Below are 19,636 nucleotides of genomic sequence, written 5' to 3' on the forward strand. Positions count from 1 at the left end.
ATTGATGCTACACCTTTATGTTAGAGCTCTATATTGTTTGATAATGCTCTTGCTTTGGTGCGTCGGTCAAGCCACACCAATGTTTTTCTCACATTGGAAAAGGTTTGAAAAAAAGGTGGCCACATATTTTCACTTCTTATCATTAAAATATGACTTTAAATCTTAATTTGACATGTTATACTTAACTTATTCAGACTAATAAGACAAACGTGAGAATAGCACACTAACGAAAGCACAGTACTAAATGGAGCTTTTACAAATTCACGTATTAACCAAAACAACAGTGAAGTGAGTAAATGCGTCTTCATTGATGAGAGCTAATGGCTCAGACGCATCTGCTGGCACAGAGCACAGAGAGCCGTTAAAAACACAGCGTGACCTACAGCGCTGCATCCGCTCATCACACCGCAGAGTGCCGTGGCGCGCGCTCACCGGTGCGCACAATTGCTTTATTTGATAATAACTCTGACTGGATTGTTTCTGGAGCCCAGAGACTTTAATAATGATGGAGAAAAGACAGAGAGAGAGCAGGAAGAGGGGATATTCAAAAAAGAAGAAAAAAAAGAAAAGATGAAAAAAATTAAATAAAATGATCCATCTTCATTGTGGCTTACAATTAAAAAGCCCACCCATGCGGGCGTCAAAAGCCTGTGCTTCCAGTCCTGGGGGCTATGGGGTACCTGTCTTTTGTCACACACACACACACACACACACACACACACACACACACACACACACAGAGCTAACCCATAATAAAACAGCAGGAATATTTCGTGCCATGCACACTAACTAGTGCTTGTTTTTTTCCTTTTTTCCCTCTTTTTTACAATTTTCCCCTCCAGCTGCTACAGTGCGTCCTGTGAAACATTTCTCACGGATTAACCCCCCCCCCCCTCTCACAAACCTCAACCCACCCTCATCCCATCCCACTGAATATTTGTGGAAAAAACTTAAGATAATTCCACGCTGTATTTATTTGCTGCACCTGCCCAACACACAGCAACGACGCCCATCACTCACCTGATATGCAGACAATAAAATTGGCTTGAAGGATGATCAATATTTCCCAAATTATATCCATCCTCTGTCTTCATTCCACGTACATTACGCACAAGATTTTTTTTTTAAATAAAGCAAACAAATAAGGAACGGAGCTTTCTCAGTTGCAGATGTCCTGTCCTCCCAGGCTGGATCCCGCTGTACACCTTCCACCAGGTATTTTCCACACCAGGCACATAGCAGGAGATCAAAGCCTTAATATGTTGCACTTCCCCACCAGTAAATGTAACAATTCCAGAAATGGCACCACAAAAGAAGAGAGAGAAAGAGAGAGAGGGATGAACTCAAAGAGAAAAGAGCCGAGCAGTAACACTGATCCTCAGTTCACTGTATTATTCCAGTGCGCCCTAGAACGGACACATCCATCCATCCATCCATCCGGCGCCGTTTCACAAAGCTGGCTTCCCGTTCTCACTACGAAAAGTCACACATGATGGTTTTCAGTGAGATGTGAGTCTGAAGAGAGACAAACACAAAAGGCTGGAATGGATTAAAGAGGTGGGACAGCTGTGGGATCAGACTAACACCTGGAGACGCAGAACTCCCGAAACTCGCATCGCCAGGTGGCGAGTCTCCGATCGAGACTTCTTCTCCTCAACGCGAGAGGGACCAGTGTCAAGCGTGACGGAGTGAAACGCAAACTTCCTGCTCGATCTGTCAAAATAAAAGCTCTATTGACTTGAATGTGTTTTTAATTGTGAACACAGCGGGCTACGTGAAAGAAATGGAAATATGAATGTGTTTCATCGTAGCTCGAGCATTTAAATAGTTATTGTGTGTCAGTTTATGCATCCACACGATCACACATACAGGCTGAGAGTTAAAGGTGCAATAAAATATCACATATTCCATTTGAACTGTGGAGAAGATTATTTAAAATCACTCAAACTCTCAAATTTTGACTAATTATAATTCCTTTCACATCATTATATCACTGTGCTTACATTCTTAAGTAGTATTTGTCTTTTAAATCCAGGTCTTCTATTAATTTGGTGCACCCTGGCAAACTATCAAAGCATCTCCTGATGAATCATATATTGCAATATCTACTCTACTGTCATTATTAACCTCTTTATTCAGCTTTACACTTCCACGCGATTTATGCTTTTAATGTGTACGCCCAACCTTCCTGTTCCGGTGTACTTCGTGCTAACTGTGTTTGAGTGACGCAGGGTTAGTTGTCTCCATCCCACACACACCGGGCTTAACTAGAGCACAGATTCCTCTAAATTACAGGCATTTTCGTGTGTGTGAGAGAGAGATAGAGATAGATAGATAGATAGTGAGAGAGAGGGAGAGAGAGGGAGAGTGGGAAGTGTTTGAAATGAGAGGAAAATGAAACAGACTTACAGCAGCAAAATAGAAATGGTTAAGGGGGAAAACTCTGAACCGCGCAGCTTTGGCGCACCAGAGAATATCTGTCCTGAAAGCAGAGAGAAGAGAGTGTGTATGTGTACGTGTGTGTGTGTGTATGTGGAACACTGAAAGTAGAAGAGGAAAAAAGACAGAGGAAACAATCCAACTCGGTAGAAAATAGTATGGAAATGTAGAATGTCCCCAAAAGAACCAAAACTGTCTGATAATAATCAAGCGCTGGTTTTTCTCCTCTCATGCTGCTCCTGCTGGACTCTCTGCTCCTGTCTGGCACCACGGGAACCCAGAGATGCCACCCAGCTCTGCGGCTCTACACATTATCTGAAATCACGAGGAGCTAGATACGCGCGGGCACGGGCGCAGAGAATGAGCGCGCAGGCAATGGGCACAGGTGGATGGAGAAACCGCGCACTGCAGAAAAACAAAATATATCTCATATTTGGTGCTGAAATATTGTTCTGTGTGAAATGGAACAGTGTGTTAGGAGGGTGATTTAGTTTCACACAGGGCAGGGATTTGCTAGAATTTTGGAAGAAGACAGAAGACACGCACACACGCAGAGACAGAGAGAGAGAGAGAAACCAAAAGGACAGGCAGCTTTTCCATCTATCTCCTCTTTTCACACACACACACACACACACACACACACACACACACACACACACACACGGATCAGATAGTGGGGCTCTAGTTGTTTGTTTGCATGTGCTGTGTGTGTTTGTGTGTGTTCAGACTAAAGCTGAAAATGTGTTTCACAAATCTGGACTGCATAATTTACCACAGGGCTGAAATAAAACATGCATCTTTTATCATTATTTAAAGGTCCCCTGCAATAAGGAGCTGCACTACAGAGTGTGAGAGCCACTGTGAGGAGAGAAGAATGGGAGATAGCAAGGATAGAACAGAAGTTGAAATAGATCTAGATTGTAATATTTCAAGAGAGAAGTGCTAGAAATTATTAGAAAATAGAGAATGTCTTTATTGTACAACAAAATTGAAATGCAGTTCTTAAAAGTGCAAGAAAAACTATAATAATAAATAATTGCTGTTAATAAATGTTATTATGGCAGTTATGGCTATAAAAAAGTCTATTTTGACTAAAAATCATTTATTATTTTATATTGTAATATTATAAAATATTAATACCCTACCTAGCTGTCAGCTTTTATTGTGTTAAATAAGTGATGTTGATCTGAAGTTACAGGATCTACCAATAAGCATTTTATTGTATTATCAGAGAAAATGAAACCAATAACAGAGCAGAACCTGAAGCTCCATTTAGGTTCAGGTACCAGGTTACTAATCAATGAAGGGGGGGACCAGAGGTGGCGCCACAGAGCGTCAAGTCAGAGGAAAGTCATGTGACACTGCAGTTATACAGAAGTCGACAGTAGTGTATGTAATGCCAGAAAATGCTATGAAAACACACATTATAATCCAATCAAGCTATAAACAGAACATATGATATTTTAGTTTGCAGCAACTTAATATATAATGACTTTTATTTGTCTAAAATTTTGTCATTTTACTTTGTATTGCACCAGATTTGAGCAAGTTATGCTAAATTGCAGTAATAAAATGACAAATACAGTCATTCCCACATCCTATAATAATAATAATAATAATAATAATAATAATAATAATAATAATAATAATAATACAATCACAACTTTATGCTCAACTGTTTCTTATAAGATTACAACATGTTTGTCTTCAGCCGCAGGAGCATTTGTACATTGTTGGTGACTGGTGTGGGGGCAGTAAGGTCTGGTCTGATGGGGTTCAGGTCAGGGATCTGTGCAGGCCTGTCAATTTTTTCTAAACCAAACAAGGATACGATTCATTAAAGACCTGACTCTGTTGCCACAAAGAGGTATTGAGGTCACAATTCCCCCAACACACCACAATACATGCTCAGGAAATGTTCACTAAAAGACAAAATCAAGGTTTTCAAAATCAATACTTTCTATATATTCTTTACAAGAAAAGAAATTGAGAATATTGTTGGTTTTAAACAGGCTCTTTTATGTTTCTATCTCTGTATTTCGGAACTATTTTGCATTATATAAAATAGTTGTTAATTGATATTTTGAAAGGTGTTCTACAGGTAAATGCAGCAACATGTTGGCAGAATGTAATATGGGTTTGTTTCATCTTTCTCGGATTGAAAAACAGGCTGTATTGAAAAAAAAGCATGCCCTTTCAGAGCTGTTTTAGTCAATTACAATGATTGCAATGTCATAATGCAGCATAATAACACAACTTTCAATTAGATACGTGTCTTTATTGAGCACTGATGCAAAACATGAGCTCTAAACGATAATTATAGGCAGAAGCTTGTTATTTGAAACATGCTGTACACAGAAGAAAACTGGATTTTCTCTCTTATTCTCAAATAAAGGGTCTGATGATATCCAATATTTTTCTTATTGTCATGATATCCCATAAAAAGATCAAACCAAGAATGGAATATCATCAACTATTGTGTGTGTATCAAAGTCTGATATATCTTATTCCTCTGTGCTGTAGAGCTCAGCTGTTGTCCAAAAACTACTGAAAACACATCACACTGTTGCACTGGGTGACATGTTCCTTCATGAACACACACACTTTAGTTTATTTTGTCTCAATGCCACACACACTGTCTTACTGCCAGAAATACTCACTACAGCACCACATCTGGATTGATCCGCCGGTGAAAATAGTTCCCATTTCCTCCAGTATGCACAATATTAGATAAAAGATACAAATAAAGTATGTACATGAGCAAAGTGGGTCATTCTTAAAGTGGGGAACACACATCTATGATAAGATATTCCAAACTCTGGTTCACATACTAGTACTAGCTTACTGCAACCTTTTACAGTGACTAAGGGCGCTTTCACACCACTAGTTGGATTATTTGGTCGGCACCAGGCAGTAAAATTGTTACTATGAAGCATACAGACTGTGGTGTGGTCTGCGTTCACACCTGCAAACGAATCAAATTGTGGTCCGATTGACGTTCACTCATCTTCTGGTAGGTCGGCATCTGGAGCGACTCTTTTTGGAGGTCTCGGTCCGCTTGATTAAGTGCGCACCCAAGTGTGATTGATGCTTTCACACCAACGAAAACGAACTAAGAGCTTTTGGTCCGAATGGTATGTTTAGTGCCCACCAACTGCTGTTGGTGTGAAAGCACCTTAGAACTGCAGTCTAGGCTACACAGTGATGCCTGAGGAAGTTCTATTTAGCATTAGATATAGCCCTAAAAAAGGATAGTAAACTTCAGTTAAGAATATTCAATCAGCCACTTCTGCTATTGTCATCAACAAATTTTGGGAGAATTCTGATTAGATCTTTAATTCTTCTCGTTAGAAGAAGAAACAAAGATCCGATCATCATTAAAGACTTTAACCAAATTGGTTTTTATGCAAAGCCCATTCAAAGTCTAATAATTTCATCTTGTGTGTGATCAGCAACAAACATAAGGTAAGCTTCATGGTGCCAATGGCCTGTTTCTTCCACAGTAGCCTCTCAGCTCTTGGCGATGTTGACCTTGATGGACTGAGAACAGCAGATCACTGAATTCTAGAAGCGTCTAAAATCCTAACAGACCTGTTTTTTTTTGAGAGATTCTTGAATTTCATCTGATCAATTGTCTCAAAGCAGAGAGTGACAGATTAGACCTGAAGCCCCAAGATCAGAGTTGAGAGGGTTGAGGACATCTAGAACAGTTCTAAACCATCATTTACAATATACAGTCCTGCATGTTGCTGTACATTTTTGAACCATACTATACTATTTTCAAATGGTCCACAATATAAATATAAAAATGTATAAAGAGGAATCAAATTTATAACCCAATTATCCTGTCATAGAAAAAAAGCACAGTTACAGAGACCACTGAAATAACCAAACTGCCGTACTGTAACCAAACGGAGTCTTGAGAGCTGCAGTTTTGATGGCAACGGTTCATACAGTGTGTAATTTAACATTCTGACAAGCCTATTCTGTACAGCTCACCATTTCACATCCTGCTGTTCATTTAAATGCAAACTGCTACTGTGAAGCGCAATCTGCGAACCAGCTGCAGCTCACTGTATCCGCACCGCCTCCGAAAAAATACCCTCTGCGTCAGAAAATACTAACCGCATTACTCCACCTGTTATTTTCTTTGGCGTGGGCTTCTGAAAACCTGGAATTTCAGAAGGTGTTGTGGTGTTTGAAGGTATAAGGACTTAATGCTATGATTTTCCTTCCATTTATCTCTTCCCGCTTGTGGCCCCTGTGATGTTCCGAGCAACAAAGGCTGGGCAGGAGGTAGAGAATGACGGGCAATCAATACCATACACAGCATGTTTTTTCAAGTGCCACTTTTCCACATCAGAGAGGTACATCCCCGCAGACTCCGTCGTCCCTTCAGACCCAAATGCTTTTACATGTCAAGTCTCATCCGGCGTCTTATTCCCGCCATGTGGGCTTGGTGTAAAGCTGCTTCTTTTAAAAAGGAGGGCCTTTTAAAGGTTACCTTCTCCTGGAAGCACACAATAGTGCATTCTGTTTCAACCCTAGATATGATTGTTATTCAGCTGACAATGGTCTCTGTGCTGCTGGCGCCAGGAAGGAAATTGCTGCTCTCACAACTCACTTTTCAAAACTGACTCCTGCATCTCTCTCTGTCTCTTTCTCATTCATTCTTTAATTGATGTTTTGATATCGCATTTTCACTTTTTAAATTATTGAACTTCTAATATAGTCCTGTCATGACCCTGGATTTCAAGAACAGTTTGTTCTGTGTTTAGAAAAGTATAGTGGATGAACAGTTCAAGCCTCTGTTATTCAAAGGCTGTGTCTTACTTTCAAACTTTAAAAAGGACCCAACTTCTAAACTTCTTGATTGTTTAGGTGAACAATTTGGTTCCCCTCTGGTACCAAGATGATTGGAATTGGTCTGAACCTGTTGTCATGGAAGCGAGAATCAGAATATTATTGATGCTTCTTAGAGGGATCTTGTGTGGTTGTTTGCAATGAAAGCTTTTATAGGCAACGATGTGACACACTGAGAAGATGTCTTTAAACACTGACACAGTCTTTGCACGTCTTCTGTGTTGACAAAGCTTAGACGTGTACTCCTGGAACAGATCTTTCTCAAAGCCTGGATCACTCTTTAAAGGATTATTTCTAGATTATTACAAATTGGATTTTATATTTGTAGTTTGCCATCATCTTTGATAACATCCTGGATCCTGGAAACAATATATGCATGTTGACCTTGGTTAAGTGTCTACTCCTATCTACTTATCTATCTTCAGGATAGAAGCCACATCTGATTGTACGAATTTAAAGAACCAGGAGTTTTATGACTGGTATAGGACATTCTTTGAAGAAGGATAGAGAACAGGATATAGAAAAGAAAAGAGCCCCAAGAGTGGAAAGGTTGAAGGTTCCAGATGTTGGTCAGTAGAGTATTTAAACTCTATTGGATTGTGTTAGATGATATCTTCTCCTCAGCTGATTATCAAACCAGCCTAAGTGATGATTGACTTGTGGTCTGCCACCTTGTCTCTTGGTCAAGAAATCTCTCCAATCAACAGTGTACTCAAGTTAAAATGGTGTTAAAGAATGGAGCCACTTCTATAGAAAGGCGTGAGATGGGGCAACAAACACAAGCAGCCAGACAATCAGACAAACCAGCAGGTCACTCAGACTTATTAGCAAAAGAAAAGGAGGCTGAATGGTTACGTGATTGCCCAAACTGCTGCTCTAATCTGCACTCACACAGTTTCCCTCTGCAACCAGCTTATTCACAACCTGTCAATTCATCTGACTTTGCTGTGAAATCTCAGCAAGTACTTAGATTAGAACAAATGGTCTCATGTCTGATAGAAATAATGACCCAAGCTACAAAAACTCAAGCTGTACAAAACCAAAATCTTTATCCTTTATGTTCAATCACTGAAAGCTATCATGCATCACATTCAGTGAAAAATGGTATTTTGGCATGCACCTAGCAGCACATATGGCCCATATGTTCAGCATGAGTCAACATAAGGTTGGCAGACTTGACAGGCCTGAGTTGTACATCTTGGGTCAGATTTAGCATGAAATCACCATTAATTGGTATTCTTTCAACATGGGAAAGAAAAGATGAAACTTTTAGAAAATGTGTTGATATCAGATAGCAAAGAGGGAGAACAATAATCCGAGGTGTAAACCCAAACACATTTTCCTCTTCATTTTTAAAATATTTAACATATTACTGAATACATATATGAATACATATATTGCTCTTTTCACTTCCTATGAAATCAAGATTGTTTTTATATTATAACACATGGGTTTAAATGGTGTCACAGTACCAATTAAGCTCATGCCAGACTTTTTACTTTTTTCATCAAATATCTTTATTTTATATTCCAAAATCTACATGAACTAATAAATACATTTTCAAATGATAGATACGTCTTGTTTATAAGAAATGAAAAGTAATCAAATGTAATAAGTTACATTACTTTGATTAAGTCATTGAAATAGTTACATTTCTTATTACATTTTAAATAGAGTAATTAGTAATCTGTAATCTATTACATTTCTAAAGTAACCTTCCCAACCTTGCCTATGAAGTCATGTGGCTGAAAGTTTTAATATTGACTGCACCCTCTGCTCTAGGGGGAATGATTCTCTCTTTGGGTGTGACAGGTCATGGATTTAAATCCCGGACGAGCCCCCAATAGTGGGTCAATATGTGTGTGACAAGTCAGGTTTAAGATTTAACTATTTATAAAAAGGCACAAGTAACACAGTAACTGCATCAGCAGTGAATGGAGTGTATGGATAAATAAGGCACGTGTGTTCTGCTGCTGAATGCAAGAGAAAATGCCAAAAGAAACCCAGAACCTGAAGTGATGGGGAGCCTAGGAGAAAGAAACCGTGAGTCCAGACTCATATTTGTAGCATTGGTAGAGACCTAGGCAGGTGTCATTGGTAGAGGCCTAGGCAGGTGTCATTGGTAGAGGCCTAGGCAGGTGTCATTGGTAGAGGCCTAGGCAGGTGTCATTGGTAGAGGCCCAGCCAGGTGTCATTGGTAGAGGCCCAGCCAGGTGTCATTGGTAGAGGCCCAGGCAGGTGTCATTGGTAGAGGCCCAGCCAGGTGTCATTGGTAGAGGCCCAGCCAGGTGTCATTGGTAGAGGCCCAGCCAGGTGTCATTGGTAGAGGCCTAGGCAGGTGTCATTGCCATAAAAACCCTCCCTGTCTGCCAGCTCCTGCAGTAAATAACCAGTTGACCCATAACACTGAGGATACCACCATCAAGATTGTAGATATATGTAAAAATGAAAACATATATTACAACCTATAAGACATTTTATTATCTGTTGGCACAGACTCACTGCACTCATCGCTACTTGCAATTAAAAGTTTGAGAAGTTCCTTAATTCCTTTCGCAGACTTCGTTCCATATACTAGGGGGCAGGCAGATGTTAGGATCAACTCCAACATGATCAAGAGTGTATCCTCACTCTAAATGAAGCAATTAATATTATGATCTCTTTAAACTCTTGGAAACATGTAGTCATGCCTCCCAGGCTGCACAGTCAAACAGCATTACAGCAGCTACAGGAGCAGCAGAGAAGAGCTGGTGGGGGAGTAGAGCGAGTCTCTCTTATGATATCTGGGTATTGTACTCAAATCTAATTGATTATGGAGAGTAAGTGCGCCCCCTGAATGTGTTGCATTCCAGTACAACTCTTGTTATGTCTCTGCGGTGGCTCAAATGTCCACTGGAAAGTTAGGGTTAGGGTTAGTTTTAATTCTCACTTTAATTACTAGCCATTTAAGACTACTGTAATTTCCTTTTTATTGGATAACCAGTCTCAATTAAAACAAAGATCATATCGCCCCACTGCTACACTGTCTACCTGAATCGGTTTTAAAATGACCTCTCTCTTCCCTCCATCAGGGATTTCTTTCACTGAGGTTCTCCACTTCTCTTTTAAATGTTCCTCATGTGTCCAGTTAAAGTAGCGGCGAGGCTGTCTTCTGTTTTTATGGAACACGCCCCCTCTGATATTAAAACAGCACCCTCAGTATTTTTTAAAAAGCAAATCAAAGACCTGTTTTTTTAAACTGGCTTTTAATTTTACATTGGAGTAATGTTAAAACATTAGCTTTAGTTTTTTAATTTTTAATCACTGGTTTTTATATCATTCTGTTACCGGGGTTTATTGTATTTCATTGACTTTTAATGATCTATTTGCATTTTATTGTTTCATTGCTGCAATTTTTCATCTTTAGTATTTGTTGTTGTCTGTTTAGCTTTTATTGTATTGCATTTTATTTTATTAGGTGCTTTAATCCTGCTCTGTGAAGCAGTCTGGGCTGTGTGTTTGTAGGAAATACTCTGTATAAAGTTGAGTTGGAAGCATCTCCAATATTTTTTAGTTCATTCACCAACATTTGATGTGCTTTACAAGCATATTGAACATGCCTGAATATGATAGAAAATCATTGATACTTTGTGGCTTTGCTTTACTTGTTTTAATGACTATATGCAGTATGCTGTTCATGTCTATATGTGGTGATAAAAACTAGTTATGCTATAAGAAACATGGTAAAGACAAAATATGTAACTAATTCAAGCTTTAGTTAAACTGGGGAATACATTGAGTAGTTAAACTCATTTACAGTGTAGTTCAGTTATTATAGTCATTAAAGATCGCAATATGGTAATAATTACAATTTAATCACAGTTTAGAAACAATGACAGCATGGGAATGATGAGCTGTGTGAGGGATCAGAATGACAGAAGGTTAAGAAATAAAACTACAAACGTCTCCCTCACTGAGCTTTCACTAAGTTTCATTTAAATAAGAATTTTCTCTTCTTCACAATAAAGCGTCCTGGTTCAGACACATAAAAGTTTAGTTCTAAAAAGTTTGTCTGCAGCATTTTGGAGCACTTTGACTTCAAATAACAGTTTTTACTCCGTTCAGTGATTTTACTTCAACTTCATTCAATACTTCTACTAAATCTCAAACTTAAATTGCTTTCATCACTAGTCCTAATAATTTACCCGTCACTTAAACCTCTGTCTGTCTTTCCATTTAACTGCCACTTCAACATCTTTCTGTTGTTCTCTGTGAGTAGCCACTTCAACTTCCTTTAATGCTCCACTTTCCTCTGACTGATTTAAATTCAGCTAGTTCTGTCATAAAAATACATTTACAAACTTTTGGAAAAATCCGTTTTTTTAAGACATTAAATATGTTTCAGATGTAACTGCAGTTTCATACTCAAGTAAAGTCACTTTTCTAGTTATGAAACTAAATTTACAAACTATAGTTAAGTTATGATGTGATGTAATTCGGTGTCAATTGGTGTAACCGGTATTTTTTCATAAACATCTGATTAAATGTGAAATAAATATAATCCATTTTGCAAGGCTACACTGTTTTACTAATTTTATATCATTTGTCACAGTTATTTAGAAAAAAATGGTTGTTTTTAGGATATGTTCTGCTCAATATCGACACAATTGTCACGGTTTGGGGAGCAGGTGGACCCAAAAGCACTAACATGAACTACACAAACTTTAATAACCAACTCAGGAGAAACTCAACAGAAGAACACAGGCCGAATGAACACTGGTAAAAATAACAGACGAATGAGCAGCAAACACACACACAGTGCAAAACAACACAGAGATTGATGCCCCGTTTATACGTACCCGGTTATTTTTAAAACTGAGACATTAACCATCGTTTGCACCCTCCGTTTAGACGCAAACGGAGAATTCGCCCTTGAAAACGACGCTTTTTAAAAACTGGGGCCAGAGTGGAGATTTTAGAAAACTCTGTTTGCATGTTTGCATGTAAACAGAGAAAAACGGAGATTTGGGGAGCCGGAAACTGCTCCTGGGTTAAATACGACAACTTTTACAATCTATGGTGATCATGGATGCATGCAGAATAGCAGTCACATTTATGCTGGTGCAATCCCTTTGTATTGTTTGCATTTGCAAATACAAGTGCTGTACTATGTGGAGGAATGAAGTGACCTTGTTGTTGTTGCTATGCGGGATTCTGATTGGCTAACGTGGGTTTGAGCTGCTCTTGATGGCATATATACACGGGTTAGTGTAAACGGAAACTTTTCTGAAAACAGACTGGTGTGCACGCAGTTTTTTTTTGTAAACGGAGAGGATGAAATGTACGTTTATGAAAATAGCCGGGCACGTGTAAACAGTCTGAGACAAAGACTGAACTGAAACCTATATAAACATGATGAGGTAATAACTAAACAGGACAGAGGTGAGTGAAACAAGACAGGTGAAACACATGAGGCAATCAACTAAGGCAGGGGAAACACAGGAAGTAAAGCTAACAAAATACACAAGGAGAGAATAACTTTCAAAGTAAAACTCAAACTACACCAGGATGTGATAAAAATGCTTTAACATTTGTAGAAATACTCTTAAAGTAAATCCCTGTAAGAGTAACATGCATTGTAATATCATAATTATCTTTTTGATTTGATTATAAACTTATTGGAGTCTGCAAACAGCTTGCAACATTTATCACATGACCAGTTACTGTATGTGTGGCTCCAGCTGGTGAACGTCTCCCAGATATCAGATGTTCCACAGACACTGAAAACTTTAAATCTTCCCATAAATGCCAAGAGAGAGGCTCAGTAACATGTAGCCATCCTCTCCACTCAGTGTCTGAAATACTCATTTATTGAAGATAGCAGGGAGATTTTTTGGTGATACTAATTATCCTATGCTAGCTAATGGGGCAGCATGAATACTAAAGGGGGGGGGATAATAGTAACTGTGCTTTGAATGTAACCCAGGATTAAATAAAGTATTAGAATTGATTAAAAAAAAGCTAATATGTGATAGCATGAGCTGACACCGTTACTGTGTTTGTGATGAACAAAAGAGACAGAGAAAGGGAGAGTGAGAGTGAGAGAGAGAGAGAGAGAGATAAAGAGAGAAAAAACACATTCTGGTTTTCACAGCACGAGCTCGGACTTCATCATTTGCAGGTACGGCTGCGCTCGCGAGCCTGATCGATATTCTCGCGGTTCAGAGGCCAAATTTATGCAGATGAAAGACACTAATTATGCTTCATGCCTGTGTGAGGAAGAATGACTGGGTTGCTAATGGGAAAATCAAAACACATTAAGGACAGCCAAATGATTTTATTTTTCTTCAATGACTTCGCCTTGCTCGGAAACAGATGGAGGAGGGGAGGCAGAGAGAAAGAGAGAGAGAGAGGGAGAGAGTGAGAGTTGGAAAATTTCACTTGGGCTAATTATGATTCATTCTGAATGTATCGGTTTAAAGACGGTCAGGTCTCGTTATTATTCAGCCGGGGTTTTGTTTTTCCTCTCGTATAGTGACGGTCATGTTGCAGCTGTAAACAGGCGGCTTCTCAGCGGCCATGGGAGAATTCAAAGTGTCTGTCAAAGAGAATTAAAATGGCACTGTGGGTGTGTGTGTGTGTGTAAGTGTGTGTGTGTGTGTGTGTGAGTAAAAAAGAAACCAAAGATGACATGAAGGGTAACACCAAATCACCAAATCTGTAATATGACATATATGGTCATAATTATGAGCTCTTTACTCTCTATGTATTATACCAATCATAATCAGGATTCTTTATTTCGTATAGTACATGAGGTTTCCTACCACAGAGATCAGTGTGTATGCAGTTAATATTGGGACACACTCACTTCTTTCCATTATTATAAGCAATATTCTGTCTGCAGGATTCTGTCTGTCACCATGGTTACTGATAGATGCCACGCTCGTTCAACAGCTGAGTGAGACTCTTGTGTATTTAACGCTGTCATCTAGAAATGATGACTTTATATCACTAATCGGTTCCGCTGGTGAAAATGTTACATAGTGCAAACCTGAGTTCAGCATGTGGTGAGTTTTAGCTTCTGTTATGTGAATTCACTTCAACTAAGAGCTGCTACTATAGATTATGTTCATTATTGATTGTTTCATGGATTCATTGATTAATACATTTGTTAGAAAAAAGGTGAAACAATGCCTGTTGTATGTTCTTAGAGCCTAAATGAAAAGAAAAGCTTTAAATTCTCACATTTGAGAAACTGAAAGCAGTAAATGTTTGGCATTTTTCTCTAAAAATGATGATTAAAACTTAAGAAAAAGGTTATTGGATTGTAAAAATAGTTCAATTTTCTACAGTTTAATTTTCTACTGCAGCTCTAAATTGAAAACATCATGTTTGTCATGTAAGGCCAAAAAGCTCATGTTTTTAAAGCATGAACATTCAAAGTAAATTCAATTAGAAGTTTCTTATTAGATTTGAATATTACACATAGACATTTTGGTCAGTGGTCACCAGAATCATCAGGACTCATTATGTGGGATTAAAGTAACCAATTCATTTCATCAACTGCTATTTAATCAAGCTTCCCTTTGTTTTATTCTGTTCTATTCAGGATGTCTTAACAAGTCTGTGCTATATAATAATACCAATAATACTACTAATAATACTGAGAATGGTAATGGTGAGTATATGTTCAGTAGATAGATAGATAGATAGACAGACAAACAGACAGACAGACAGACAGACAGACATATAGATAGATAGATAGATAGATAGATAGATAGATAGATAGATAGATAGATAGATAGATAGATAGGCTGCAACAAGTGCTGTATATTAAAAAAAGTAAAACAGTGGAATAAATAAAACAGGAGAACAAAAAGATGTTGCACATTCTAATAAATATATTGCACAGCAGTAGTTTATAACCTTGTACAGTCCAACATGAGTGAGTGTGTGTGTGTGTGTGTGTGTGTGTGTGTGTGTGTGTGTGTGTGTGTGTGTGTGTGTGTGTGTAGGTGAGGGGGGTGACTAGGTATTCAACAGCCTGATGTGTAGGAGGAAGAAGCTGTAGCAGAATCTAGCTGTTCTGCTATGAATGCTGCAGAACCTCTCTCCAGAATCCAGCAGGGATGATGTGAGCTTTGGTCAGGCAGTGTTTTTGTGCAATGTCCTGAATGTTTTTAAGGCATGAACATTATTATTAATACATTTGATACAAAGTTTTATCTTTTATCTTATTAGATTTAAATATTACACATGAACATTTTGGCCTGATTTTGGCACCAAAGGGAAGGTCAGTGGTTAGGACTCATTGTGTGAAGACTTTGGTTTCAGAGGGAAGTATTGTACATGAGCTGATACTCAAACTGCTGAGCAAGTAAACAAAAATTCTAGATGCTAAATTTTCAGACCCGTCCACTAAATCCTGAGCCCAGAAATCTTGAAACACAGTTTGTGAAGCCTAGCTCCACAATTCAAATCTAAATGGTTGAAATGCTTTTTACACCTTTTTTAGAAATACATTTATGACCTATTTAATGTGTTTAGAAGAAAATGTCTGAATTCACTTTACACAGTCTTTAATCAAACTACTCTTTGTATTATCGTCACTCTCTGTGCTTTTTTCTGGTGTCCATGATGAGAAAATGCATTACTTCTGTTTCTTGTGCGACTAGAACGATCTCTTCCTCTGCATTACGCCAGCGTGAATCAGCGTTACACAAAGAGGACGCTCTCCTGATGAGACCTCCATTTAATCCCAATGCCGTTCTCACCATTTGACTGACAACACCGAATTAAAACTAATGGTTCTCTCCGAAGGATGGGAGGTAACTACAGTCATCGGCTGATGAAAATGAGAGCTTTTCACCGATGTTCCTCTGACTAATGGAGTGATAAATATAAGTATTAACTGCATTAAAGTTTAGTTTTCTCATTGAGCGTCCAGGTTTTGATGTTACATCATTAAACGTAATTAGAGGAGATGACTGTCCAGATTAAAGTGCGTTATATAAAGATGCATTGGTTGATAAAATTGACTTGCAGACGAGGAGGATGACATTGTGGTGGGAAAACATAAAGCGCTTTCCTTCCACCCCTCCCCTCTCTCTCTCTCTCTGATAACTCCCACCATCAGGTCACATTTCCACATCCAAGCAGACATTTTGAAAGAGCTTTAACATCAAACTGTCCCGAGTACAAACGATCTCTGAGGGTGACTGCCGGCTGTTAATTCATTAAAACATTTCTCTTGACTCAGTCGAAAAAAACACAAAAAAACAGAGTCCTTTAATTAAACGCTTCTTGATAGTTAACCCACTCAAACTTCAGTCATGCAAATGAAGAATGTCCATTAGAAAGAGATTACCTGATAACCATAAAACCTCATCTATCAATCAGCAAATGATGGAGGACTTTAAAAATACCACCACCTTGCCGGCAATACTTATCAGCTTAGTGCCACTAATGGGAATTGTTTCATCTGCGCGCAAATGGCTCCATCATTTGATGTGAATATTTTATCACTCTGTCTGTAATTAAAAATGAAAATGTGCATTTGCTATTAAACATAATTGTAATTTCTTATCTGTATTTGATGGCATTTACATGACATTTTGGGGGATGAAGAAGGCATACACTTACTTTCTTGCTGCAGAGTGAGAAGATTGATACCACTCAACAAGAGAGAATGGGCGACTCCAAATGTCAGCTCAAATGAGCTTTAATGGGCGTCACCCCCCACCCTCTCCAAAAAAAAGCACAAAAATAGCACTCGCAAATAAGCATGAAAAACTTTTAATAATGTACAAGCCCGAGGCTGAAATGTGTCAGTTTCTTCCTCCTGCTGTACATGATTTAAAGTGTTACATAGTTTTTTGCAAGTGCTGATGACTTCATTTGCTCAGATTGATACCACTCTCATATCTTTGTGCTAAATATGACGCTAACAGCCAGCAGCTACTTAGCTTATCATAGCTTAATGACGGGAAACAGCTAGCCTGGTTCTGTCCAAAGGTCACAAAGTCAGTCTATCAGCACCTCCGTCCATATCAAAGTATAAATATACAATATAGTTTTGGTGTAAGGATGGGGTGTGTGCCTTCTTGGCTGGAAACAGTAACTCTAGAAAGTGACTGTAGTTCCCAGAAGGTCAAACTGTTCCTTTTAAAGGCCTCAACCTAACACAGAGTAGTGTGAGTATTCATCAACCAGAGTTGACCACAATTGGAAAGCCAGTCAGACAAATAAATAAGATTGAAGTCATGGCTAGATCTAGCATACGGGCAATATGAGTCAATACCAAGAAAGAAAAGGCAAGAAAGAAAAGGAAAGCAAAGAAGAAGATATAGTGACAAAATGAAAATGAGATTTCAAGTTTTTGTTGAGATTATTTGTTAAGATTACAACCTGCAAACCCATTATTGACTTTGACTTAGAAAAACTTTAATTTCCTCTAAGAGGCAATCTCTTGTACAACACAGACAGACAAACAAACAATCCAAATCATCCATAGCAGCAACATTACAATGTCATCATAGTTCAATTCATGACACATGCAGAAAGTCCAGCTAAAATCGCAAATATAAGTAAATAGATAATATATTGCACATTCCCTTATATCCTCTGTCCATAAAAAAATAAAAAACATATAGATAAACAACATACTGCACGTATCATTGTATTCCTCCATAGTCCGCATTGTCCTCCAAACTCTAACTGGCTACCTCAACTTGCTTAATGGGGTTATGACCATGGGAACAAATTCATTTTTGGCTCTATTGGCTCTGATTTTGGGGGACTTTGGAGGATGTGTTCAATCACATTGTAAAGTTGATAAGGTGAATGTGTTAGCAAACCATTTCATATTCAAACACTCACTATCATTCAATTTGAGTTTTGATGAATGTAAGTCCAATACTTATTCTACTTTTTGCTATGTTTTGAGTCTCCACCAGCTCCTGAGAAACATGGATTTCAGCTTTCCACTGAAAACTACAGAAATGTAACGCATTCAATTGAGAAAAAAAGCCTTGTTTTTCTGAATCAACAAGATAATTATCTCTGAATTCTGTGACAATATTTCATGAAATAAAAAATCTGCTCTGTTTTTCTGAATTAACGTAATACCTCAGAATTGTGACTGTGGTAACATTACTGTCAAAACCTCATTGTACCTAAGTTAATTAGAGTGAGGCAAAAGTTATTTTTATGTTCCTCTATGAATATAATGCATCATCTTGTTGAACCTTTTGAAAGTTATATTTTGCCAATAGGCTATCGGACCCTGAAGACTGCTAGTCCAGTTATCCTATCTATCAGTATTAAAAGCTGAGTCATCCCACTGTACCTGTTTGTGGAACCTGCAAACTGAAATAACTTGGTAGCTCTGTAGAGAGTCTGGTGTCTTTGTCTCATCTATTTTTGGGCTTTGATGAAACATGCTTGTCTGTCCTGAGGTATCTGTTCAAAGTCGACTATCTAATAACGATACCTTCTTTATGACTTAAAACTCAAGTATATCTCCCAATGTTTCAAATCAAAACCAAAATAAAACTGGATTCAACTAAACAAGCAGAATGTGTTTATTTCCATGAAGTCGAGCTTTCAAGTAGGAATGGGAGCTTCTCTTGGGACTTTAAGGTATCTTATTAATTCAGAAAAACAGAGCAGAATTTTCTTTTCTTTTTCATGAAAACTTTTCTCAGAATTCAGAGATAATTATGTCATTAATTCAGAAAAACAAGGCTTTTTTTCTCTCAAGTGAATGCATTACGCTACCCCCAGTAACTGAGAATGAGACTATTTTACATTACTGAAAGCAGTGAAGGTGAACTGAAACAGTAAGGTCTTGGGACAGAAAACCAAAACAATGAGTTGAAAGAGGCTAAAAAGCGGACAATGGAACTTCAGAGATCATTTATTGTGGATTCAGGACTACATGGAACTCTTTTCACATACACCATGCACAACACAGTGGTGCTCAATTTTTAATATAAAAATAATGACTGTTTTAACAAAACAATGTAACAAGAAGATCCATTTAGTAGCTCTTATATCACACTATCAACAGATAGAGTTCACTACCTAAATCTTCTACATGGGCCTAGTGGTGAGATTGTTTGGTCAGCTGCTGTTTATAAGGTCAAGAATTTACTTCTAGTCTCAACTATCAACCCTGTAAAGTCTGAACCATCAAATCATTGCCCGAAAATTTGAATTACTTAAAACTGGAGTGTTTATTGGACCTTCTGATAAATCATTAAAAAAATAATTAACATTTTTCCATATATAAGTTTAGTTTTGTATCATATTTGATACATCTGGAAATGTTGCAATTTGCATAACATGTTTTGTT

At 38.1% G+C, this 19,636-nt stretch overlaps 1 protein-coding gene across 1 annotated transcript in view; it reads right to left on the minus strand.

Moving 5' to 3' along the window:
- Positions 1 to 1,081, minus strand: part of ca10a (carbonic anhydrase Xa) — a 240,071-nt gene extending 238,990 nt beyond the window's left edge. The window contains exon 1 of the mRNA XM_053341436.1: positions 1,021 to 1,081. Within this exon, the coding sequence (XP_053197411.1) occupies positions 1,021 to 1,081 (61 nt within the window). The remainder of the gene's footprint in view (positions 1 to 1,020) is intronic.
- Between the last annotated feature and the right edge of the window lie 18,555 nt (positions 1,082 to 19,636).

Source organism: Scomber japonicus, chromosome 20 (genome assembly GCF_027409825.1).
Source record: "Scomber japonicus isolate fScoJap1 chromosome 20, fScoJap1.pri, whole genome shotgun sequence".
Lineage (NCBI taxonomy): Eukaryota > Metazoa > Chordata > Actinopteri > Scombriformes > Scombridae > Scomber > Scomber japonicus.